Source organism: Uranotaenia lowii, chromosome 3 (genome assembly GCF_029784155.1).
Source record: "Uranotaenia lowii strain MFRU-FL chromosome 3, ASM2978415v1, whole genome shotgun sequence".
Taxonomy (NCBI): domain Eukaryota; kingdom Metazoa; phylum Arthropoda; class Insecta; order Diptera; family Culicidae; genus Uranotaenia; species Uranotaenia lowii.
This window is the reverse complement of record NC_073693.1, coordinates 111580590-111607715: the sequence shown is the minus strand read 5'-3', so window position 1 is coordinate 111607715 and position 27126 is coordinate 111580590. Positions and strand designations below refer to the sequence as shown.

At 40.8% G+C, this 27126-nt stretch overlaps 1 protein-coding gene across 1 annotated transcript; it reads right to left on the bottom strand.

Moving 5' to 3' along the window:
* Positions 1–102: 102 nt before the first annotated feature.
* Positions 103–27126, bottom strand: LOC129754591 (regulation of nuclear pre-mRNA domain-containing protein 1B). The gene is made up of 4 exons (XM_055750731.1): positions 26758–27126; positions 26072–26700; positions 788–931; positions 103–725 (listed from the first exon to the last, which is right to left on the bottom strand). Exons 1-4 carry the CDS (start codon positions 26906–26908, stop codon positions 573–575), a joined length of 1077 nt encoding a protein of 358 aa, XP_055606706.1. The 5' UTR covers positions 26909–27126; the 3' UTR covers positions 103–572.

Below are 27126 nucleotides of genomic sequence, written 5' to 3'. Positions count from 1 at the left end.
GTCCTATCTCAAAAGAAAGTGGATTAAACGAAAAAGAAGGTAGAAACCGATTTAATTCGAAGGCTCTGTCATCTGATAAAAAATAAGAAAAAGCAAAAAAAATCACTCAATTGTGCTCATCATCAACACAGTTATTTATTGATTGCATAGTTAGGTTTGCGAGACTTTTAAACTTTAGCATTCGGTTTAATGTCTTACACCACACATTTTGCTATCCAAATTTATGGTCGTCAATTACGAAAAACTCTTTCGTACTTAACAAAGTCCAACGTTAAGCGATCCGAGTACCGCTTCAACTGCGATTTACCTTCTCGGTTCCGTCTGGTGTATGATATTATACAATCTATCCTCAAAACTAAAAAAAACACTACTTTAACTTCTACAAAAAGAAAAGAAAATCTGCTCATACAAAAATGTGATCCACCTGGAGAGCAAACACGCGTAGAAGAACAACAACAAAAGTTGTGCCGATCAAATCCACCATACCTAGGGCCAAGGTGTTTGTTCCACCGGGTGAAAATGCATATTGTAGGAAATCAATCGTTACTGCCACTGTTTCTGAGCATACGTGGCTAGTGATGTATGTTGAACAGATCCCCTGCCGATGGGAGCGGTAACAGGCCACCCGTCACATCCGGTAGGAACGTCAGATCCGGTAGATTGTTCATGTGGTTGCGTACCTCCTTCTGCACTTCCTTGATTTTGGTCAGCTTGTCTTGGTATTCCTGAAACAGAAATAGGAAGAATTTGTTAACTATGATCTTAAAAAAGTGACTTAGAAAATCACCTGTAATCGCTGTTCCGCTTGGGCCAGCAGTTCCTGCTGCTCCCGTTGGAAATCTTTCAGCATGGTTGTCAGCTTCTTGCGGTCGTCCATTTCGGACGCCAGTCGGGCGTTGTAGTCGTTGAGGATTTTTATGGCATCGTTAACCTGGAAAGAAGATAACGTTGAAATATATTAGCGTACGGGAAAACTTTAAACAAAAACATATTTTATGAGGTCTTTTCCCTATTTTTCCTTACTAAAACTCTCTGAGACTAAGAAAACCAATGTCCCAAATGTTTGCTTCATTTATATCAAGCACTAAGTTTTGTGGACGTTTTCCTGCAAGTTTGTAGAGTTCTTTTCAAAATTCGTATGCCGGAAGACTAACGCGGTCTTTCAAGATTTTCTGGAATATTTAGAACTCTGTTTCGATAGAGAGTGTGAATCCTGTTAAGCCGTACATGTTAATACATCCCAATTATCCACTGGGTCTATAACCTGTTAATGTGTGCAGGTTATCGACAATACCAGTTATCCACTGGGCCCATAACCTGTTGGGATTTCTTGAGTCTTTGAGTAAAAACGCGAATCTAACTCTTGTTTAAGGTAACTTTATTTGAAACATACACTGAGTACAGCTTAGTGATGTTAAGATTTATTCATTCATTTTTTCTCGGTGTGCCTGTTTCTTATTTGAAGAACTAGGAACATTTTATCCAGTTGTCCACTAGATTCCGTTCAATATTGTATCAAACATTGTATCCAATCTCGTGCAATCTTCCATGCAAGTTGTCCGTTTGACAGATGAAGTCTCCACACGTGGCTGTGTTATGTTATTGTTTGTAGAATGTCAAATTGATATTGTAAATCATTAAAATTGGGCTTGTGATATAGCTCAGTTGGCAAGTCAGTTGCTTTCTGAGCCGATGTCCGTGAGTTCGAGCCCAAGAGTAAACATCGATAACAGTTGTACCGGATAAGTTTTTCAATGACTTGTCCGCCAACTTCATCGTTGATATAAGTCGCGAATGACATAAAGATGTTAAAACGACTATAATCGAACAAAAAAAAAATCATTAAAATTGATATTGAGCATCGAAACTGAGCATCGATACCGTCACCAACCAACAGGATTTATCCAAGCCACTGCAACAACCAAACCCCGACACCAAAAAAGACCGAAGGATCCGTGAACTGGAAGTCCAGATTGCCTTGTTAATTAAGCAACTGGCTAAATTCAACGACCGTGCTGAAGAAATCAACGACACAACGCTTGTAAAGGAGAGCTCCACGTCACAGGACTCCGAAGAATCCAATTCAGAAAGTGAAAACCAATCCGTGATCGAAGCAATTCCAAGCACATCAACACCGAAACGCAACCGTTAAAACAGCTCCTACGGTAGTCCATTTGGAACCGCAACTTCACCTCGGAAGAAGAGACAACCTTCTACCGCTACATAACCTCCTATAATCACACATGGTAACCCCTCTCCGATTCATCCTGGAGCTTCCAGTAAGTCAGCCTCGATAAAAAGAAAACAGATTGCCCACGAGCTCACGACACTCTCATAACCACTCAGTGACACTTCCCGATCCTTATCAAGCTTCAACACCCTACTCCGAAAGTAGCTACACGTCCGCGCTCGAAATATGAAGAATCCGACTGGGAAGGCATCCAACTTGAAGTGGACTATCTTATAGCAACCACCAAACGTGCCCTTTTTGTACCGTTTGCCAAAATACTGCTAGATGCTCGGAAAAATTTCATACCTCGCACCAGTGGTACAGCGGGGAAAACGGCCGTTCCATGGTGGAACCTCGAAGTTCAGGAAGCGCTCAAACACCGTCGAAAAAAGCTTCGCGCTCTCAGACGAATTCCTAATAACGATCCCGGAGAACAACTTGTCTTGGAAGAATTCAAAAAGCGCGGTCGTTGGCCAGATCAACTGCTCGAACTCCTCAGCAAATAGTTGGCGAAAGTTCATTGAAGAGATACATCCTAATACTTCTTCCAGCGTTCTATGGAAGAAACTAAAAAGCGTGAAAAGGCTGAATGGGGAACACCGTAAAGACTCCTACCGACCTCTGTTGAATCTGTTGAAACACACAGGGCCGTAGGAAGAACCGACTCATGGGGGGGGTTTTTGGTGACTGAATATTACCTATGATTTTTGCCCAACGATGCACGAATAAAAAAAATTCTTAACAAATTATGTTTGTAATTGTATTATAATTCATTTTTATGTACTTAAATCTTATCTTAGTAAAGTGATCCTAAACCTAAATTTTTATAATGAAACCTTCAGAAACAAAATATGGAATTTACTTTCATCGATAGTTAAAATCTTTGAATGTGTTTAAAAGCTCTGGTAGATAAAATCATTTGATTAGAGCATAAAATGAGTTTTTTTAGAGTAGCCTTTAATTTCTTTAAAAAAAAAAACTTATGCGATACTCAAATTAAACAAGCCCAATCTTCTAAACTCTTTTGCAAATTCCAAGATTCAAACCTTTGATTGAAATAAAAAAAAATCCAAAAAAAGTAAGTGATAAAAATTTTCGGATCAAATTTACTTGATGCAAACTTGAACCAAATTTATGATTTTGGTTTAAAAAAGACTACAATATTAATAATGTTAAACAAATCACCGTGAAAAAATATATAAAACTTGGGATTTTTTGCATAAAACACAACTTGGGAAATTAATTCAAATTCTACTTTATATTTGTGGTTTTCAGATGAGTCATGTATAGAAAAAATCTGATTAAAGAATTAGAAATTAGGAAATTGAATAAACAAGCAAATGTTTAAGTTAATATTCTTTTGAATTCCTCAAAAATTTTACATTGCATGAAAACTTATTTACAAGCTAAATCTTTTTCTGAATTTTGAATCTGAAATCAAAAATTGAACTTTAAATCTGTTTCCGAATCTCCATACGATTTCTGAAATGTACAAAAAAATACGATTTTCTAATCTTAATTCCAGATCAGAATTTTATGAGCCAAATTTAGGAGCCTTTATTCATAAATTTATTATTTAAATTCTGAAGTTCTGGTTTAATCTTAATTCATTATTTCAATTATTTATTTTTTTCTGTATTGTGAATCTGAATTAAAATGTGAATTTCAAATGATGAATCTGAATCTGAGTTTTCATTTTTGGATCGCCATTTAGAAGCTTTAAATGTATAAATTTCGTGTAATTATTAAGTTTAAGAACTTAGAATTTGAATATAATACAAAGTTCTTCTTTTTCATATTCCGAAAACTTTTATCAAAATATTGAAAATGCGTATGATTTGCAAAAAACTTGATTCGAATTTGATATGAAATGCAAAACCAAATTTGAACCAGGATTTCAAAGCAGCTTTTCATTTCTAATTTCTTAATTCGAACTGACAATCAAGAATCCTAAACTGGATACAGAATCAAAAATACGAAAATAGAGAAACAGTTTTGGTAATGGGAAAATGAAACCAGAACCTCCAGAATGGGTTTGATTAATACTGATGTTATGAAATCGTTTGGTACATCTTTGTACCTGAAAATAATCACATTTTCGTAGGTGCTGCAAAAAATTAGAGAAACATGAGGTATCAAAAAACATAAGCGGAGATTGCAGGTTCAAGTCCTGCCGGTGAGCCGTTGTATCTTTTTCGAAAAATTCATTATATTTACGGCTTATGTTCTTTCGTTTTTTGATACCTCATGTTTTTTTAATTCTTTCCATCACCTACGAAATTGGGTTTAATTAAAAACTGAATATTCAGACCTGAATTTCTATGAACAAGTGAGAAAATTTTGAAAAACTGTAGTAGAATTTTCAACTTGGGATGGGTTTTTGAGGTTTTGACATTAGGTTTTAGTCTAGATTGTTACTCTTGAATAACTTTACTCTGTTATCAAGATTTGATTATGAATTTGAAATTTTGAGTGTAGAGTAGAATACCTCGCTTGCTTTTTTGGACACTCATGGGGGGGGGGGGGGGGTTTAACCCCCAAAACCCCCCCCCGTTCCTACGGCCATGGAAACACATAAATAATTCTTCAACTCTGGCTGACTCTTTTTGCGAGCACTTTTCTTCCATCTCCATGCTCCATCCTAAATCAACGATTACACTTGTCTCCAACGAAACAATTTCAAACTGCCAAGAGTATAATGAAGACTTTACTCTGGCTGAACTGGAATTTTACCTCCGAAAAGCGAGCGGCTCTCTACAGGACCAGACGATCTTGGATACCCATTCTTTAAAAACCTTTCACTGCTTGGGAAACGTACGCTCCTGAAAATATTCAACGAAATATGGACCGAAGACGAAATTTCCGAATGAAGGAAGCTCGGATTAGTCATTCCAACAGCCAAACCCAAGCGAAATCCCTTGCTCCTCGATAATTACAGACGCATCACTCTCCTTGACTGCGCGGGCAAAATACTGGAAAGGATGGTGAATCGCCGACAACACGACATTCTCGAAAAAGAAGTCCCTATCGACAACCGGCTGTTTGACTTCCGACCCGGAAGATCCACCGATGACTACTTCGAGTTACTTGAAAGAACCCTTGACACCTCACTTAGCGAACAGCAACATGTGGAATGCGTATCACTCGACCTCTCCAAGGCCTTTGATCAGGTTGATCGCATCGCTATTCTCAACACCTTTACCAAATGGGGAATACAAGGGCGAATGTTGCGTTACGTACAAGATTTCCTATCTGATAGATACATCTAAGTCCTAATCAACGACCTGTTATCTGGGAAGTTCCACAAGGATCAGTCATAGCCCCAACATTGTTCCTGGTGGCTATGAATTCAATTTTTCAGGTCGTACCTAACGGCATCCAGACCCATGCCGGCGACATTCTCCTCCTCTCAACCTCTTCCTTTCCTAAGATCTCCAGAAAAAGCTGCAGCGTGCTGTAAACATAGTAGCTGACTGGGCCCCTAGTATGGGTTTCCAGTATTTTTCCTAAAAAGTCCAGTCTTCTCCATTTTGGACCCAACAGAAGGAGACTCGGCAGACTACATGAATAGTTAAAGAATTCTATTAGTACACTCTACCCGTCTACTGGGAGTCCGTCTGGACGATCGCCTAAATTTCAAATTGCATTTAAAAAACATGCTGAAAAATGCCGCAATCAAAATGAACATCCTACGAATTCTCTCCATTCATACAAGTATGGGCCATCGAGACACGCTCTTCCGCTTTCAACACGGCTGGTTACTTCCGTCGGTCATATACGGACGCCAGTCCAATTACTTCTCTGATGGCCGAGAGTGCCATCAAAGCCCTCCGAGCGCTCGCCAACGGTGAATCAAAAGAATCATCATTGGTAATGAGAACCGATTCCCTCCTATACGACCTAACATACCAAAACTTGCCATCAATTTGCCCCTGTACAAGACCCTGGAACTACAGGATCCCGAAAGTTGACTTGAGCCTGCTACAAAGAATATAAGCTGGAGACCATCCCAACATCATTCTGCCACACTTTAGGGAACTGACAGCCCGAAAATTAAAAAAAAAAGACACAGCCCCACGTTTAAACTGATGGTTCCAAGACAGATACCGGCCAAGCAGGGTGCGGAATATACGGTGGAGACAAAATCCAAAACAAAAGCCTCCCTCTTCCGCCTGAATACTCTGCTTTCAGCTGTGAAGAATACGCCATATTTGAGGCTACACAATCCGTCAAACCTTGTTCCATTATATTCTCCGACTTTTCCAGCGTGCTAAATGCTTTATTAGCAGGAAACACTTGGATCCTCCAAAACTCCAAAATAGCATTCCGTAGAAATATCACATAGTGCTTAGTACCAGGGCTCGCCGGCATTCCTAGCAACGAGGCCGCTGACCGCCTTGCAGCCGCAGCTACCAAACTCGACCCTCCAAACATGCCCATTCTTTAGCAAGACTCCTCGAAATTCGTCCGAAATATGCTTCAGCTGGCATGGGACCTAACCCACGAGTCTAAGCTAAGAGAGGTGAAAAACTCCACAGAGAAATGGACCGATAGGAACCACAACATCGAAAGAAGAGCCCTGACGCGCCTACGTATCGGACATACCAACATCACACACCATCACCTGATTAAAAAGGAGGACCCTCCCAACTGCAGTAGTTGCAACGTACCCATCACCGTTAAACATATCCTGGTGACATGTCAGCAGTACAATACTCAAAGAACACATGGCCATCTTCCTAGTAATCTACGTGAAATACTGAGTGTCAGGGCGTGAAACACCCTATGAAGAAATCCGCTGGGCACACTGCTGGCAGCTTGTCTATGTGTGTAGCTTGTCTATCAGCCGATCAACGCCTAGAAGCGGATAACAACAAACAACAACAACACATTATTATTATTGTATTCACTTTTAAGCCTACACTGAAAATCGAAAATACCCAAACTTAAGAACTGGCACCCGCCAAACCTAAGTTCAAGATTGACAACTTAAGTTTGTGAAAAAATAACAGCTTACAAATACGCCAAACTTGTCCTTCAAGCGGAGAACTGTTGTTTTGGGGGGTTTTGGTTGTAAGCGCATCTGATTCTGTTACCTCCATCGTGGCAGATTTAGGTTTGGGGGGTAAGTTCAAAGCGAAGAACTGTTTGTGTTTGGGGGATAACTTTTATTCCCGCTTCATTCGCAGAAAGTCTCGCATATACGATGATGTAGCTGCCTCTCTCAACAACTCTCCGGTGGTCGAACGGTTAGCATCCTGAGATGGTAATCGCAGAGCCATTGCAGGTATGGGTGTGATTCCCTTACCTGCTGTAATTTTTTTTATTTTGATTTCCATTTTATTGCGGTATCAGATTTTGGGGGATGAGTTCTCCTTTAAGAGCTTAACTTTAGGTTATGACTCCAATAGCCAAACCTGTAGGGAGGGAGTTTCATTCGGGTTGGCGGGGAAAATTCTCAAGTTTGGGTATTTTCGAGGTTCAGTGTAGTCCACACTAGGAGACGGTTCGTCTCCTAGCCGGTCTCAGCGTCTCCCATTCTCTTCGGAAGACACTGAGACCGTTTCAGGTCGCAGTTCATGTTGCCTAGTGTGGACTAGGCTTTAGAATCGAGTATCGTCATGTTTCAGCTCGTAAATTAAGTCTTGTTTTAATTCGTTAATTGTTCGCGTTTTTATAATGTTTGTATCCGTAATGTCCCGGAATACAACAGCGGCGACGAGTCGGTCGTAATTATTCGCGACATCCGCTGTGTTCAATCGCGAAATTACGTCACCTACGCGAAAACGACGTCGGTGCCAGACGAGTGAGGTGGATTCGGGTGAACGTAACCTCACTCCGGATCGACCCGCTGGTGCTAGTGTAATCATCAACGGTCTTCCCATTGGACAGCAGCTCCAACCAGTCGGAATGCAGCAGAATTTCCTCCGTGCTACACAATCACACGGTCAGCAGCTACCGAATCCGAGACTCGCAACGCAGTTCCTTGGGCAGCAGCAGTCTCGAATGCAAGACTCCCCCGCGACCGAAGGCATTTTCTTGCAGCAGTAATCACCACATCAGGTCTCAGCTTCCGATGCGCTCCTCTCCCAGCTCCTCCAACAGTATTTGGCGAACCTCGGAGCACTTGCGTGTAGTGCGAAAGTGTGTGTCTCTGTTGTTAGCGCACTTCAAAGGGTTGTGTTTCTTACACTTGCTAGCTTGTTAGTGAATCTCGGTTGCTAGCGGTGAAGATTAAGCGAAGGCAGCCAGCACACATGAGTAGAACGAAAGTATTGTTGCTTCCGTCAGTAGCACACATCGTTATAACTAGCTCGTGCTGATTCGCTGGTGACTTGTCACTAGTATAAGTATTTTTTTGGAAGCCGTACACAGTGCAACATAAAGTTGAAAGTTGTTTGTTCTGAAAAGCGATCATTCTCAACAGATTTTTTTTTCTCATTTCCAGAGTTAAATTTTTGCAATATTCTTGGCAATTGCTTTATTAGTTTGTAATTATAAGTAATATTTAGTTAGTTTTTAATTTACTACTTTGTTACCTTGATATTATTAGTTAACTTTAAAATATTAATCAATTTTTTTTTCTTTTTGAACATAAGTTTTAACGTGTTGTCCTTGCTTATTGTAGACTTGAGCATTTTTCTTTTTTCATTATTATTATTATTACGCTGCTTATTAATATCATCACAGTCTTAGCTCATAGTTTCATCTCCGTACTCATCATAATTTACATTTACCTCATATCTCATTTAGTCCCCTTTTGTTTAATTTTTATTGTGAGTATTTTTAACAAGTTTGATTCTTTTTTAATCTTTTTAGTTGTATCTTATTTTGATCTGAACATGGAATGTGATAATGAAGTAATGTGTACTGAATGTAAAAACGTGGAAAACAACCTTGAGAAAGTTATTACTTGTGCGTATTGTTTTAAAAGTGTCCATCTACGTTGTAAAAATCTAATTGGCAGTGCTGCACGCAAAATGAAAGCACAGCAATATTTTTGTGACCCAAATTGTGCATCTATTTATTCTAAAATTATAACTCTACGTAAAGATCATGAGACAATTATAGAAAATATCAACATGAAAATTGAGGAAACAGTTTATAACGTTGTTTCTAAAGAGTTGACTTCGGTAAAAACGGATATGAGATCAGTTACTTCTGCGATAGAGGCGTCACAGGAATTTTTATCTTCGAAATTTGAAGAAATTCAGACGGATTTCAAAGATTTAAAATCCCGGAATGATGCTCTTGAAGAAGAAGTATCTGGTCTCAAATCCAAACATTCCAAACTTTCAAATCAAGTACAAAAGCTAGAAACGAACCTTGATAGATTCAATAGAGAGGCTATTTCTAAAAATTTAATGATTTTTGGAGTACCGTTTCAAAGTGGCGAGAATACTCTAGAACTTGTTCGTAAAATATGTGGGACTTTTAGTTACGATTTAAAACTTGAATACATAGAAAATGCAGTAAGACTACTTTCTTCGAATAAACCCAACGAAAAGTTACCACCAATTAAAGTATTTCTTAAAGACACTTTTGTTAAAGAAGAGATATTCAATAAAAAACGAAGCTTTGGGAAACTCGCTTCCTCTTTAGTTGACCCGACATGTGTGTTAAACGGAAAACCATTCAATATCACAATTAGGGACGAGCTTACACCTTTATCAATGGAAATTCTGAACGAGTTACGTGAATATCAGGACTTACTAGGAGTAAAATACGTCTGGCCTGGTAGAGGCGGTGCTATCCTTGTAAAACAAACAGATACTTCTAAACCAGATGTTATTAAAACAAAACTTGAAATGAACCATTTTATGAGCAAGCACATCACTCAAGGAAAAAGCGTTTCATCAATTCCCAAGGAAACCCCATCTCCTAAACGCAAAAGGAATAATGATTCAGAATTAAAATAAATTTTATTTGTAAAAGGTCTTGTGATTACCTTTTATATAAATAATTTAATGGATAATCTAATTAATGTATACCATGACAATGTCGATGATTTTAATTTAAGAACTTGTGATAACAATTTAGGAAATTTAAGAGTTTTGCAATGGAATATATGTAGTATGAATAGTTTAAATAAGTTTGACTGTGTGTTGCAGACTATTGAACATTTAAATGTCTGTATTGATGTAATTGTTATTTGTGAAACTTGGGTTGCGAAGCATAATTGTAATATTTATAACATTCCAGGATACACCTCGATCTTTTCTTGCCGTGACCAGTCCTATGGAGGTCTAGCTATGTATATTAAAACAAATTTAAAGTTCAAAATTACTGAAAATAAGGTCATTGAAGGTTTCCATAGGATAAGCATTCAAATATCTTTGAGTGGTCAAGTTTTTAGTGTTCATGGCATCTATAGACCACCCGCATTTCCATTTAACTCATTTTGCGATCAAATTGAATCCTTGTTAGCGTCTGTTGCCGATAACCATTCTTGTCTTATTGTAGGTGATTTTAATGTCCCCATAAATTTAACCAATTTAAATACAGTTACGAAATATAAGTCGATTTTGGAATCCTTTGGTTATGTTTGCACAAACTCCTTCCCCACTAGACCAAAAACTAATAATATTTTAGACCACGTCATTTCTAAGCAGATTGATCTAGGCCGACTGAAAAATGACACTATTTTTACTGATGTGAGCGACCATTTACAGGTTATTACATCCTTTAAATTATCAAGTAATAAACAAATGGCAACTTTAACGAAAGAAATTACTGATCATTGTAAACTGAACAATTTATTTTTGAATTATTTGAATAATGTTCAACTACCAGATAACGTGAATGTTGGTTTGCAAGATATCACAACATCTTACAGCCATTTTCGATCAATGTCTACTAGGACAATAAAAAAAAATGTAAAATTGAAAGGCAACTACTGTCCATGGATGTCACTAGATCTTTGGACACTCATAAAAATTAAAAACAACTATTTAAAACGTTCTAAAAGGCACCCCGATGATGTCCAACTAAAACAAATGTTGAGTCATATAAATAAAAAATTGTATTTAAAAAAACAGGAATGCAAAAAGTTATATTATGAACGTTTACTGAACAACACACCACATTCGAAGCTTTGGAGAAATATAAACACCCTCATGGGTAAAAACAAACCAACCACATCAATCAACCTGTCTGATGAAGAAGGCAGCACTACCAACAATTTAGAAGTTTGTGAAAAATTAAACAGGCACTTTTCCACAATTGGCAAAAGGTTAGCTGAGGAAATTCCAATTGACCCTGGCTCTGACCATTTATCCCGTATTGAACATGTACAAAATACAATATTTCTACATCCAGCTACTGTGAATGAGGTAAGGGTAGTCATTCTATCCCTTAAAAATAAGAAGGGCTGTGGACCTGATAATTTCCCAGTAAGTGTCTTAAAAAATTACCATGACAAATTCTCTATCATACTTAAGGAATATTTTAATTACATTTTAGAGACTGGAATTTATCCTGAATGCCTCAAAATCGCAAAAGTTATTCCTGTTTTTAAGGCTGGCGATTCCCATGATATAAACAACTACCGTCCAATATCTACCTTAAGTGTTTTTAGTAAAGTGTTTGAAAAACTTCTTGTGACCAGAATTGTAAATTTCCTGAACCAGCATGACATACTTTATAAGCTGCAATATGGTTTCAGATCCGGCTCGAGCACACTAATTGCCATCTCAGAACTAGTCGACTCCATTATTTCTAAAATTGATTCCAAAAATATTGTGGGAGCATTGTTTTTGGACCTTAAAAAAGCTTTCGATACATTGAATCACGAAATATTACTATCCAAACTAGACAAATATGGAATAAGAGGAACAGCTAATAATATCCTTCGCAGTTACTTAGAGGGGCGGAAGCAATTTGTAGTGATTGAAAATACCAAAAGCGTGGTAAGAAATATTGATATAGGTGTACCACAAGGTAGCAATATAGGTCCGTTACTTTTTTTGTTGTATGTTAATGATCTCTGTAACTTACCATTAAAAGGCACAGCACGCCTATTCGCTGATGATACAGCAATTTTCTACTCAGCAGCATCTACTGATATTATCATTCAACAAATTGAAAATGACTTGAAATTGTTATCTAAATATTTTAATACCAACTTGCTCTCACTCAACTATACGAAAACCAAATACATGTTATTTCATTCTTCACATAAAAGATTACCTCCGAATATTGACCCAACGATAAATGGAAATGTTATTGAGAGGGTAAAATGCTTTAAATATTTAGGAATCTACCTAGATGAAACTCTTTGTTGGAGTCGTCACACAGAATATCTAGAGAAAAAAGTTTCTCCTCTTTGTGGTATCCTATGGAAATTGAGAAATTTTGTGCCTCAACATGTTTTATTGAAATTTTACTTTGCGTTTATTCACTCTCATATTAACTATCTTATTATGATATGGGGAAGAGCTTCCTTGTCAAATTTACAAAAACTTCAAACTCTCCAGAATAGATGCTTAAAAAATATTTATAGACTACCGTTGCTCTTTCCTACCCAACAGCTCTACACCTTAAGAGCCCATAACATTCTTCCATTAAAAGATCTTTGCGATTTACAAACTGTAATATATGTCTACGACAATTTACACACAAGTTTCAGTAATCAAAACATCCATTTTACAACGGGTTTGCGTACTCATAACACTCGCCAGTCAGATTTTTTACAACGAAGCCGATCCGTGACATCCTTAGGTCAAAAAAGAATATCATTTATTGGTCCAACTAAGTACAATGCCTTGCCTAATGAAATAAAAACCATCAACAACCGTTCTACGTTCAAAATCAAAGTAATACAGCTATTAAAAGAAAAATTGAGTCGTTAAAAACCGATCGATCAGTGACCAGTTTTCTTCTTTTATAATTAATTTTTGTAGCAATTTAGTTTCTTTGTGTGTTCTTTTTTTTTTTTTTTTATTAATTATTTAAATTATAATGTCTTATTTGATTAAATGTTTGCTTAGTAGTATTAATATCAAATAGTGGATCTCTTTAAAGGAAATCTGTTTTCCATTGAGATCCATGTAGTATTTAATTTAGTATTATCATTACATTTCCTCGCACTAAATTTAAACATTTCAGTTCTCAGCATGAGTAAAATTTTGCCCGCGTTTTTTATTAATTTTTGTTGCTGCCAGACATGCTGAGAACAGTAGCGTCCATTACCAGGGGGCTCTAATGAGCTTTTTGGTGTGGGGGAGTGTGGTGGGCCGCTACAAAAAAAAAAAAAAAAAAAAAAAAAAAAAGTAGCAGGCGTTCACAACCCAAATGTTGAACCAGCAGCAGGAGTTTATGCGGCAGCAACAAGAAATGTTTATCCGCACAATGTCGTCGAAAAAAAATTCAGGTGCCATCAAATCCCGAAGTGATACTCGATTCACTTTCGCACCACATGGAGGAGTTTCGATACTAACCGGACCAGAACATCACTTTCGCGGCCTGGTATGCGAGGTACAAAGACCTCTTCGAGCAAGACGCTTCTCGGCTCGATAGTGAAGCAAAAGTTCGTTTACTCCTCCGGAAGCTAGGTGCAACTGAGCATGAGAGGTGTGTAAACTTCATACTACCCAGGCAACCGAAAGGTTTCCTGTTTGAAGACACCGTAAGGAAGTTGGGGATACTATTTGGTGCCTTGGAATCTCTTATTAGCAAGCGGTATCGGTGCATGTAGATCGCAAAAAAGTCCACCGAAGATTATATAACGTTTTCTAGCCGTGTAAACAAGAGTTGTGTCGATTTTGAACTGAGTAAACTGACGGAAGAGCAGTTCAAGTGTTTGTTATTTGTTTGCGGCTTGAAAACGGAATGTGATGCTGAGGTGTGCACTAGACTGCTTGCGAAAATTGAAGATTGGAGCGACGTTACCCTGGAGCAACTTTCCGAGGATTGTCAGCGGATGTTGTGCTTGAAGAAAGACACAGACATGATGGAAGCCTCTTCTGGATCAACGGTGCAGTATGTGAAGCGGAGTAATCATCAGCAGCAGACTTCTCAAACACCTCCGAAAAGAACAGTGACATCAAAAAGTGCAAACAAAAACATTCCCTCATCCCCTTGTTGGAAGTGCGGTGCAATGCACTACACTCGTGAGTGCCCTTACAAGGACCACAAATGTAGTGATTGCGGTAAAAGTGGACACCGAGAAGGTTATTGTACGACCTCAAAAAGTGAAAAGCCCTATGGAAAACGGAAAACTAACACTTTTCGGGCAAGAACACTCAGTGTAAACACAGTGCAACGAAAGCGGCGTTTTGTGCAGGCAAAACTAAATAGTGCTGAAGTGAAACTCCAGTTAGACACTGGATCCGACATCAGTGTCGTGTCGAAGTGTGTGTGGGAGAAAATCGGCAAGCCATCCACACCCCTCGCACTAAAAAAAGCATCTACTGCTTCTGGTGCCCCTCTCCAGCTCCTGTTCGTGTTTGACTGTGACGTCAGCGTCAATGGTCAGCATCGCTGTGGGACTTTCTACGTAGTCGACAAAGCGCTGAGTCTGCTCGGCAGCGATCTGCTTGATTTGTTTGGCCTCTGGTCAGTGCCAATTTCGTCGTTCTACAACCATATTACCAAACCATCTACATCGTTGGAATCACTGAAAGCAGCTTATTACCCGACCGTCTTCAGGAGTGCCCTAGGATTGTGTAGTAAAACCAAAGTAAAGCTGGAACTGAAATCCGATGTCCAGCCAGCTTTCTGGCATAAGCGTCCAGTGGTCGATCAGCTTGAGCGCGCAGGCATCATTTCACCGGTTGATTTATCCAATTGGGCAGCTCCGATCGTGGTCGTGCGAAAATCTCCACCGGATTGAACGAAGCCTTGCAGCTCCACCAGTACCCGCTTCCGCTCCCTGAAAACATTTTCACGAAACTGTCAAATTGCACCATCTTTAGCCAAATCGATCTCTCTGATGCCTTTCTGGATAGCTCGACGACGTTGTTGTCGGAGACGAAACCAAAGAGGAACACCTAGCCAATCTCGAAACCCTTTTCAAGCGGATTCGCGACTTCAGATTTACATTGCGCCCGAAGAAATGCACTTGCGTTCAGCCTCAAATCAATAACTTGGGGTACCTGCTAGATCGCCATGGTCTACGTCCAGATCCAGCCAAAGTGCAAGCTATCAACGAGATTCCCGCTTCAGTTGACGTGTCCGGAGTCTGTTCGTTCCTCGGAGCCATAAACTACTATGACAAGTTCGTGCCCAACATGAGGGCGCTTCGGTTCCCGCTGGATGAGCTCTTGAAAGCTGGAGCTATATTCAATTGGATTCCTGCATCGTTCACCAAGTTCAAGGAGATTCTAACTTCAAGTCTTCTGCTTACCCACAGCAACCCGAGGCTCGACATAGTCCTCTCGGTGGACGCTTCTTCAGTCGGAGTTGGGGCTACTATTAGTCACCGATTTCCGGACGGTTCTGTGAAAGTCATCCAGCATGCAGCCAGAGCACTTACACCTGCGGAGAAAAACTAAAGCCGGCCTGACAGAGAAGGATTAGCCATCATTTTTGCGACCACCAAATTCCACAAAATGATATTTGGCCGCCACTTCCTCCTGATCATGCTCTTTTGTTGCGGATTTTTGGGTCGAAAAAGGGCATTCCGGTCTACACATCGAACCGCTTGCAACGATGGGCACTGATGCTGCTCCTGTACGATTTCTCCATCGAACATGTGCCGACAACGAAGTTTGGGTACGCCGATGTACTTTCCCGGCTGATCAAACACCATTCAAAGTCCGACGAGAATTATGTGATCGCTTCTTTGGTTCTCGAGGACCACTTGAGGTCAGTTGCTTCCGATTGCACCTAAATGCACTTCCTCTTACTTTTAGCGACATTCAACAAGCTACGCAAACCGATCTGGTCATGATCGGTCTACCGTTTTTTGCGAGATGGTTGGCCCGATCCAAAAGCTCTATCCATTCCAGAGCTCAAGCGCTTTTACGACCGAAGAGAATCACTCACGATTGTCGACGGTTGCATACTTTTCGGAGAACAGTTGGCCATTCCGCAAGCGCTGTCTCGACCAGCTTCATCGAGGCTACCCCGGCACTCAGCGTATGAAAGCCATTGCTCGAAAGTTGACAACGAAATCTCCAGCTACACATCCAGGCTTGCCGACACTGTGCACTCACAGCGAAATCTCCACCACACTCTACGCCTTCGCTGTGGCCCAAATCCACCAAGCCATGGGAACGAGTGCACATTAATCATGCTGGACCAATAGAAGGAGATTACTTCCTGCTTGTGATCGATTCCTTCACCAAGTGGCCTGAGATTGTTCGGACGAGCAGCACCACAAGCACAGCTACAATCAACATTCTCCGAGATCTCTTCGCTAGTTTTGGAATGCCGACAACTTTGGTGAGCGACAACGTGCCGCAGTTTTGCAGCGCTCTGTTCCAAACCTTCTGCGCTGAAAACGGCATACAGCACCCCACCACGCCACCCTTCCACCCACAATCGAACGGCCAAGCTGAACGATTTGTGGACACCTTCAAACGGGCCATTCGAAAAATTCGAGAGGGGAGAAGTTCGGTACTGATAAGCGAAGTGTTGAGTACCTTTTTACTGACCTACAGAAGCACACCCAATCCGGCGACTCCTGAAGGGAAGTTGCCAAGCAAAGCTATGTTCTGCAGGCCAATTCGAACATCCTTGGATCTACTTCGCCCACCAGTTCACAGCGAAAATCCACCAGCTGAACTCAACCAAAGCTTCCAGAGCCATGACCCGGTTTACGCGAAGGTGTTTTCAAGAAAACAATGGCACTGGACACCTAAAACGATTGTCGAACGAATCGGAAACGTCATGTTCAACGTGCGTCTGGGGGACGGTAAGCTCGTGCGATCCCACTTAAACCAGCTTTGCAATCGTACTCCAAGTGGGCCAACAAATTCTCCGAAACCGTCGCAACTTCCATTAACCATTCTGCTGGACGCCTGGAACTTGCCAGAACCTCCAATACGGGCCTTAACCTCCAGGGCAGACAACAAAAATCTGCTTTGGGTCTGTGATGCGTGCTGTAATCTTTTAAAGAATTCAGCGTTTCGTCGCACAATGGCTTGTTACGAATCTCTGATCCGGGATTTTAAGAAAAATCAAGCGAGCTTAGCTGCTGAAGTGAAGTCGGAATTAGCCGTGACTCACCGAAAATTGGACAAAATCATTAACGACCGTTCCAATTTAAATCCATCCCCTCGCATGTCTGCCCGTTGGCCCAGCCTTGGCACCCCTACAAACAAGCGACGGCGGATCGAACCACCTACTCAAACCTCTTGTGTGGGTACCGTCAACTGGGGCAACATGCAACAATTTTCAACTTCAATAGCTTCTAAAAAACTTATGTTCACAAATAATCGTATCCTTTATGCATCAAAAGTTTTAAGGATGCTGGGACATCAAATTGGCGTAGTTTAAAAAATTATTGGTTTCCTCAGTTATTTTTGAATTTTCTAAAAACATTCGATTTTCACCCTTCTTAGAAAATGGGGTAACTTGCAACAAACTTTGTTTTTAATGAAGAATCTTATGAACAAGTACGAAAATTCATAATTTTTAATATATTAGCGATGTCTTAAAGACCATTACGCATGACAACACCAATTGCAGTAGTTTTTGGGTCTGTAAAAACAAATTTTCACTTTTTTTCTGAAATTAAGGATGCTGCATACATTTAGGGGTTAAATAATACTACGAAAAATTCTAAAAGCTGAAATCTTAAAAAACAATGTTTGGATGAATGAAATTTAAATGTTTACAAACGCGTGATTCAAAACATTCATATTCTAACACTTGGAAACAAGATTTACAAGGTATTTCTTTGATTTGCATTTTGTTGCATTTAACCCCAGACACCTAACTGAATATAAAAAATATTCATTTAAAAAAATTGGGTGATTGTTCGAAAAATATTTTTACAGAAACAATGTTGGTATAATATGAGGAAACCTGTAAAAAGTTTGTAGGTAATTTTATCAAGCCGATCCGTCATACTGGGTAAAGTTTTCTTCGGCATCAAAAAATGTTAAAATTTGTACATTAATTGCTCGATTTTTCAAATTTTACATAAAAATAAAAAACTTAAGACAACTAGCTTAAGATGCGAGAAATTATGTCATCATCATTTTGTTATCATTAAAAGATAACTTAATTACAATACATTAAATTAAAAAATGATTCAATGTAGTGTTATATAAATGTTGCATCGAACCCCGCTGTTGCATGATGCCCCGTTTGACGGTACTAAGAAAGTCACCGTTAAATCGATAGCCACCGTTGCACCGAGGGAGAAAAAATTTTGGGTCTATCTCGCAAGGTTGCAAAATACCGTCACAACTAAGGACATCGAAGAACTCGTCACGGAATGTCTCCAGTGCGAATCTGCCGAGGTTCACCTATTGGTACGGAAGGATGTCGACGTGAACTCGCTCAGGCCTATTTCGTTCAAGGTTGGAGTGGATCCCAAGCTCAAAGACGCCGCTCTTTCCCCTAGAACTTGGCCCGCTGGTATCCTGTTTAGAGAGTTTGAGGATCTTGGATCAAAAAACCCGTCGACACCTGTTGTCCCGTTTCCTCCAGCGACCTCGCTCACTCCATCTTTAACTTCCGGGAGTTCTACACCACTGGTTGTACCACACCAATGATTGCTGACATCGAAAGTCCATCGTTTTTCGACAACGAGTCCCTCGAGACCTCAGCCCCATGTGCTTGCTACAATTTTATCGGATCTACTAGCCAATCTTTTTCGTCGTCAATTGCTTCTTCACCGGGGCGCAACGGTTTTAGCATTTTGGAGACCTCTAAGCCCTTCGACTCAGTCGCGCTGATTCCTGCCAGCGTCTTCAGTCGTCCCGGCCCTGAGTTCGACTGCGGTGACGAGGTTCTCCGACCGGTTTTCAACGGCAAGTATTCATTCTGTTCAAGAACTTGCAATGCTCGTGACATGATCTCGCCTTACAACAGATTTCATACCGACGGTCAATTTGCTACGATCCGACCAGCCATTTCGACTTGGATTACATCACCGGGACGCACCGAGCTTGGCCTTTTGGGGACCTCTGAGCCCTTCGACTCAGTCGCGCTGTTTCCAGCCAGCGTCTTCAGTCGTCCCGGCCCTGAGTTCGTCTGTGGTGACGAGGCTCCCCAGATCGCCTCTACAGGCAAGTACCTTTCGAATTCAAGAACCAATCTCTCGCGTGATAAATTTCTACCAATTGTCAGATCCCTACAACGGTCCTTGGGTAGCTCTGTTTCTACCATTGACGCCTATCAACATGCTACGCAATTTCATTCCGACGGTCAATTTGCTACGATTCGACCAGCCACCTCGACTTGGATTACATCACCGGGACGCACCGAGCTTGGCCTTTTGGGGACCTCCGAGCCCTTCGACTCAGTCGCGCCGTTTTCAGCCAGCGGCATCAGTCGTCCCGGCCCTGATTTCGTCTGTGGTGACGAGGCTCCCCAGATCGCCTCTACAGGCAAGTACCTTTCGAACTCAAGATCCATTCCCTCGCGTGATGAATTTCCACCAATTGTCAGATCCCTACAACGATCCTCGGGTAGCTCTGCTTCAACCATTGACGCCTATCAACACGCTACGCTCGCTAACTCAACAAACATAGGGCTTTCATCACCGGGACGCAACGTATCAGGTCCAACGGAGACCCCTATTCCCTTCGACTCAGTCACGCTGTTTCCCGTCAACGTCATCAGTCGTCCTGGCCCTGAGTTCGTCTGTGGCATAGGGGTTCTCCAGCCTGTGAACTCAGACAAGTATGGCCCTCCTAACCGTTTTCCTCCGCCTGATGGTTCCTCCCCTTCCAGCGTTCGAGGCTCTAGGTCTGCGATGGAATCTTATGATTCACTCACCATGTACTACCAGAATGTCGGGGGTTTAAACTCCTGTATAGCAGATTATCTGCTCGCCAGCTCTTGTTCCTGCTACGACGTTGTCGCTTTCACGGAAACATGGCTGAACGACCGTACTATCTCGAGTCAGATATTTGGACCAGATTACGTTGTTTTTCGTTATGACCGCAGTCCCCGTAATAGCAAGAAGAACACTGGGGGTGGAGTTTTAATTGCTGTTAAATCCGATTTCCATGCACTGCTTATTGACGATGACTCCTGGCACGACTTGGAACTTGTGTGGACCCGCATCGATCTTGGCAACCGAAAACTCTACGTATGCGTGCTGTACCTGCCCCCTGATCGCACACGAGATGTCGCCCTGGCGGAGTCTCTTTCTCGCTGCATATCCAAAGTGAGTTCTCTCTGCGCCCCCGAAGACGATATTCTCGTCATTGGTGACTTCAATTTGCCCGGTTTGAAGTGGTGCTCCAACCATGGTAGCTTTTTGTACCCGGATCCTGTGCGCTCTACATTCTCGGCGCCTTCAAACATCATACTTGACTCCCTGAGTACGGCAACCTTGCGTCAAATTAACAGAGTTACTAACGAAAACGGCCGTATGTTGGATCTCTGCTTTGCTAGCGATGGGTCTCGCGTTCCGACCATTGAATCGGCTCCTGCTCCGTTCGTTAAGGCAGTTCAGCATCATCCAGCTCTAATGGTTTCGCTCGAGGTCACCGGATTGCATGCTTCTGTCGAAAAATCAGCACCCTTCTATCTTGACTTCAAGAAAGCGGATTTCGATGCTATCTCCCATATCCTGGTCACCATCGACTGGGAATCTGAACTCAATCTATTGAATCCCAATGCTGCGGCCGAAACCTTTTCGCATATCTTAAATTACGTTATCGACCGCCACGTGCCAAAGCGAACGACTTCCGGGAATTTGCGGACTCCTTGGTATACGAAGGAACTGCGTCGACTGAAGACGGCGAAGAGATGTGCTCTTAGAAATTACCATAAGCTCAAATCCTCCCAAACTAAGGATGCATATCGAAGACTGAACTCTGCTTATAAAAAAGCTAGTAAGCGTTGTTACCAAAATTATCTTTTTCGAGTACAACGTAACCTCAAGTCCAACCCAAAATCGTTCTGGAAGCATGTCAAAAGTCAGCGGAATGAACCTGGTATTCCAACTCAAATGTTTCTGGATGGCAACACTGCGAACTCTGATGGCGGAATCTGTGCTCTCTTTGCTCAAAAATTCTCGAGTATCTTTGCTACTGCTTCAACATCCCGAGAACACGTGGAGAATGCTGTTAGGAATGTTTCGCCACTCGGCTTCAGCATGAGCACGATTGTTGTAGAGGATGCGGTCATATCTAAAGCAGCGGCAAAGCTCAAAAATTCCCTCTCTACTGGCCCGGACGGCATACCATCTACCTTTTTAAAACGATTTATTCCTGTTTTACTGACACCTGTAAGACTCATCTTCCAAGCCTCTCTTGACAGAGCCACCTACCCTTCACTGTGGAAGGAAGCCTACATGTTTCCAGTCCATAAAAAGGGGGACCGAAGAGATATCAACAACTATAGAGGAATTTCTGCTTTATGTGCAATCTCCAAACTATTCGAATTAGTCGTCATGGATCCGATTTTCTCGTACTGTAAGCAAAATTTTTCAATCGATCAGCACGGTTTTATGCCCAAACGCTCTACGACAACTAACCTGTTGACATTCACCTCCTATGTACACGAAAGTTTTGCTGCTAAGTCTCAAACTGACGCCATTTATACCGATTTGTCAGCAGCGTTTGATAAGGTGAACCACGATATCACCATTGGTAAGCTTGGGCGCTTAGGATTTTGCGGACCTTTACTTGGCTGGTTCCGCAGTTACTTAACTGGACGTAAATTGACAGTTCGCACTGGAGACACTCTCTCCAGCCAGTTCTCTGCTTCCTCTGGTGTGCCCCAAAGGTAGTCACTTAGGACCGATTATCTTCTCAATCTATTTTAACGATGTGCTCACACTCCTTAACGGCCCGAAACTTTGTTATGCTGACGATCTTAAACTGTTTTACGCCATAAACGGTCAGGACGACATTGATTTTCTGCAAAACCAGTTTAATGTTTTCGCAAAGTGGTGCGACATCAACTGCCTGCCTTTGAATCGCAGTAAATGTGCAGTCATCAGTTTCTCACGAAGACGGCAGCCTTTTTGTGCGGAGTACTTCTTAGGAGATGAGTCCATTGCGCGGGTGGACCACATCAATGATTTGGGCGTAATACTCGACCGTAAGCTGGAATTCAAAACACATACGAACTACGTCGTCGATAAAGCTTCTAGAAGCCTCGGATTTTTATTCCGAGTGGCCAAGGAATTCAAGGACGTGTATTGCCTGAAGAGCCTGTATTGCAGCATAGTTCGATCCATCCTCGAATACGCCTCAGCTGTCTGGTGTCCTTACTACCAGAACGGTAATGAGCGGCTCGAGGCCATCCAGAGGCGCTTTTTGCGTTATGCCCTCAGACACCTTAACTGGCAAGACCCATTCCACATGCCAAGCTACGAACATCGATGTCGTCTTATAGACATGGATACTCTTCAAGCCCGAAGAAATGCAACACGAGCTTCTTTTGTCGCCGATCTACTGACATCGCGTATCGATTGTCCTACGCTACTAGAAGCTATTTCCTCTTAGTGTGAGACCTCATGGACTGAGAAACCAGGACCTTCAACTGTATGTTCCCATTCGATTGAACAACTATGGAGCCAATAGTGCATTCATCGGTGTGATGAAAACGTTCAACCGCTTTTCCAAACTCTTCGACTTCGACGATTCGCGGAATGTTTTTCGAAGAAGTGTTTTAAGATTATCAAGAAATCATTAATTAGATGTAAATTTTATGTAACTTTAACTTTAAGTCGTCATTTGGACCTATACTTGGTCCGTTGATTGAATAAACAAACAAACAAACAAACCTCTGCGCAATCCAGCCCACCATCAACAGCGCATGGTCGTTCAGCTTCGCTGCCAACTTCTACACCGAACACTGTTGTGCGAGATCCAAGGCAGTCTCAAGATATCCCACCGATGCCACCATTACCCTCAACGTCTTCTACTACCTCACCATCAAGCTCTTTTGATACAGTTGAGTTCCAATAAGCCATCGAGCACACAGCTGTACACTTCTCAATCAATCTTCTCGGACCAGAAGACCGCCGATCCGGTTTGATCCGTACCAGCTGTATTATAGGAGGAGATGTTAGGGCGTGAAACACCCTATGAAGAAACCCGCTGGGCTCACTGCTGGTAGCTTGTCTGTCAGCCGATCGACGCGAAGCAGCGGATAACAACAAACAACAACATATTATTATTATTCTATTCACTTTCAGAATCGAGTATCATCACGTTTTACCTCGTAAATTAAACTCTTGTTTTAATTCGTGATTTATTCGCGTTTTTATTATGTTTGTATCCGTAACGTCCCGGATTACAACATTAAGTACCATCAAGACGCCATTCACCGCCCAGACACCATTTACCGCCCAAAATCACCCTTTTGTGTGTATTTTGAAAAAAACTGGGATGTTTTCTCCAAATATAAGACCTGTGTTCTGTGTCGGCATCATTGTTCGACCATTTCACTGAAAAAACATTACTTAATTATGCTAACTATAGCCAGAAATAAAATATTTGGTTTTTCGTTTCCGGTCAAATTATTGAATTCGACGCCTGTTAGCGAACTAAGCATTACTGTACTCCTAGGGCAAAAAGGGTTTTTGTTTACTAGATAGTACCTATTGGACCTAAAATCGACTTGAAAGGATAGTTTTATTTTCGTAGAATAGATTTGCATCAAAAATTTTTCGATTTTTTCAATAGTTGTTGTGTTATGAAGCGTTTAGTGATGGGCGGTAATTGGTGTATAAAAAAAGTGTGGGTTCCTAATGACCGGTCACGCACAATTTCTTTGTTTTTAACGCATGTATTGTGTCAAATGTGTAAATTGTATGAAGCATTTAGTTTGATTATGTTAGAAAGTGATGTTTTATCGCTGAAAGTAACCGGTTACTTGAGGTTGTTTGCCGGAAATCATCATTTTGTCAGTCAACGCACTTTGTTAAAATTTGTACTAAATTTGCGGAAAAAATTTCACAAAATGTATTCTCTATAAAGCCAAAATATGGTTTTGATAGCTCGTTGTATGGAAAATACTAAAAAGAATAGTTTCCATGTTGTTTAGATAGTTTTTCCTTGAGAAAACATTATCGATACCCGAAAAAGTCGAGTGGGCGGTAATAGGGCCAGTTGAACACCCCAAAGTTTAGTTAATTATTTTGAAAAGCGTACATTTTTCGCATTCCACTAAATTTTTTATTTAAAGTAGAGCAGTTTTGGGATGTATTGGAAAAGAAAGCGAATGAAAATCTGAAGTCGTTTTTTTATTACGCATGTTTGAAGTTGAAAAACCGCTTAACTGGGCGGTGAATGGCGTCTTGATGGTAATTGCCCTAATGAAGAAAGAGTTATTAGTATTCCTGCGAAACACAAATCTGCTTTATGAACTGTAAAACCTATAGTTAAAGGGTTAAAGTGAAACATTCGGTCTATGGACGAATGCCTCCGGTGGAGATAAAATCCTTTTAAAATAAAAAAAAAGGTTTGAAGCTGAATCAAAGATAAATATTGTTTTTTTACTTTAAATTCTGAACATGAATAGCAGTTAAGAAACAATAACAAAAAATCAACACTACTGTTACAGCAACTGGATATAGAGTTTTTGAATGTGAATTCTTTGAATGACATTTTTTTAACCGAATAAAGGGTTTAACTGAATTTAAATTCTAATCTACTGATAAAACACTGATTTTTGTTAATTTGACATTATTCTTTCAAAGGTAATCAATTGTTTTTGAAATTTAGTAAATTATAGATCAAACCTTTCATATGAAGTGTAAGTATGGCAATTCTACGACCTTTGAGGAGTAGGCAATAACTTTTTCTATTAGCACGCGTTTTTTTTTCGTCCGCGAATTATTACAAAATTTTTAATTAAGGTACAAACAGTGGAAAGTAGATAAAAATGGGCATGAAAATAAACTGGAAGTAAATGCAGAAGTTTCCAAGTTAGGAAAATTTGAAGGGGAATAAGTGTTATTTCAGACGAAGAATTGCAAATCTGTCTCTGCAGAAACAGAGTGTTAAAATTAATTCTGGTTCTCGCGTGGAATTTCGGGCGTTTTGGGGGAAGCGCTTTTAGTGAAGAGTGTCCGGGAGCGCTTTGTAAAAGTTTAATAGTAATTCTATTCCTCGGATTTGATCCGCATCGTAATTCCATGAGCATCCTAAACTTTGTGCTTAAACTTGTCATTTATAGCTATCTTGATCAAAACCTGTGTCCAATAGCTAATACTAACGGTCCCCGAGACCAAACAATGATATCGCAAGTGGAATGACAGATCAACATAGAAAATCTCCATGCTCAGTCATATGTGGGCCTTGGAGCTGAAGGGGTATAAATGCGTAAAAGCTTATTTCGAGAAAACACGCTTCAAAATTTCTGTATTCACCCATTTTTCGAGAAGCCATATTTTTCTTCCCAACGTTAAAGTATGTAGAAAAAATTCTAGAATTCTTAAAATCAAAATCAATCATTTTTGCACTTATACTCCTTTGACTCCAAGGGGCGCTTGAGTTTGAAATATTGTGTTTTAGTTTTCGTGCGAGTTTGAAAAAATTTTCAAACCTTATTTTTCCCATAATTTTGGCTTTCAACTACATTTATGAAATAGCATAAATATTACTAAGTCAAAATATGGTAAAATGTATTTTACCGGACTAATTCAATGCTTTTAAGATGTCCATCGTGTTTTAAAACGTTGAATTATTTTAAATTTGACTAAAAAAGTGCATTCTTGATGGTGTAATGACCGAGGATTAAAAAAATTTGACTAACCTTCATCGCCAGCTGCATGGCCGCCTCCTTATCCTCCAGCTTGGCTAGAGCCGAAAGTTCCGAAACTTCCGGAGGCAAATTAGCAATCCGTTCGCGAACAACCGCATCGCTGGAGGCAGAATTTTCCAGATCCTGAATCACCTTAATGAGCTCTTCCGGCTCCGGTGGATCTCCTTCCGGCAGATGCGGGCTTAACGTTACGTGCGTTTCGACCTTCCCGTTAACCTCGATCACCTCGCTTTTGGCGGCCTTCTTATCGCTCGGCGACTTGTTACTGCCCGATTTAGGTTTTTTGTGACTTTTGGCCGGTGGCTCTACAGTCTCTTCCGATTTGCGCTTCTTTTCCTCGACGACGGGTGTAATCGAGCCGGGGCTTTTATTCCTTTGGTTTAGAGCTCCAGAAAATTCCCTTATTTTAGCTTCCTCATACACGCCACGTTCGCCCCAGATATTCAGTATCCGGTTCAAGCTGTGTATGGTTTTGTCTTCCGGTCCGGATTGCGCAATGTGTTTGAAGCATTTCAACAGATAGTTCTCGTATTCTTTACCGAATTCCGGACCCTTCTTTTTGCTGTTCTGAATAACATCATTCGCCAGGTACATGAAGGTAAGCTTTTTCGAGGTTGGTGCTGGAAAATGATTTTGAAATATAAAACCACACAATAAATTTTAAACAAACAACCCACCTTTCTGCAGTTCCTTGAACCATGTTTTAACAATGATCGAATGGTGTTTCCGGTGGTGAATCAACCAAAGCGACAACGTCTGGATGCTTTGCTGGCTTGGATTTAGCTCAAGCAGTTTCTTGACCAATCCAGATTCCGTGAATGATGACATTCTTGTGTGCGGTACAATCCTTCTAGATATCACCCCAAACAAACTTGAATCACTTCACTAGCCAAACAATGTTAACATCAAAACGGCCAAATCGAGGAGCAGCGAACTGCTAAACGAATCAAAATAACTGCGAAATGACGAAATTACCAATGAATCCGGAAAATCTCGATAGAAAATTTCCACCTGCCAGTGGACCAAAACAATCTGCAGCGGAAAGC

Coding starts and splice junctions, on each gene's coding strand:
- LOC129754591 (XM_055750731.1), bottom strand. CDS start 26,908: ATGTCATCATTCACGGAATCTGGATTGGTCAAGAAACTGCTTGAGCTA. Junction 26,701..26,757: donor GTTCAAGGAACTGCAGAAAG/GTGGGTTGTTTG, acceptor ATCATTTTCCAG/CACCAACCTCGAAAAAGCTT. Junction 726..787: donor AAGCGGAACAGCGATTACAG/GTGATTTTCTAA, acceptor TTTCTGTTTCAG/GAATACCAAGACAAGCTGAC.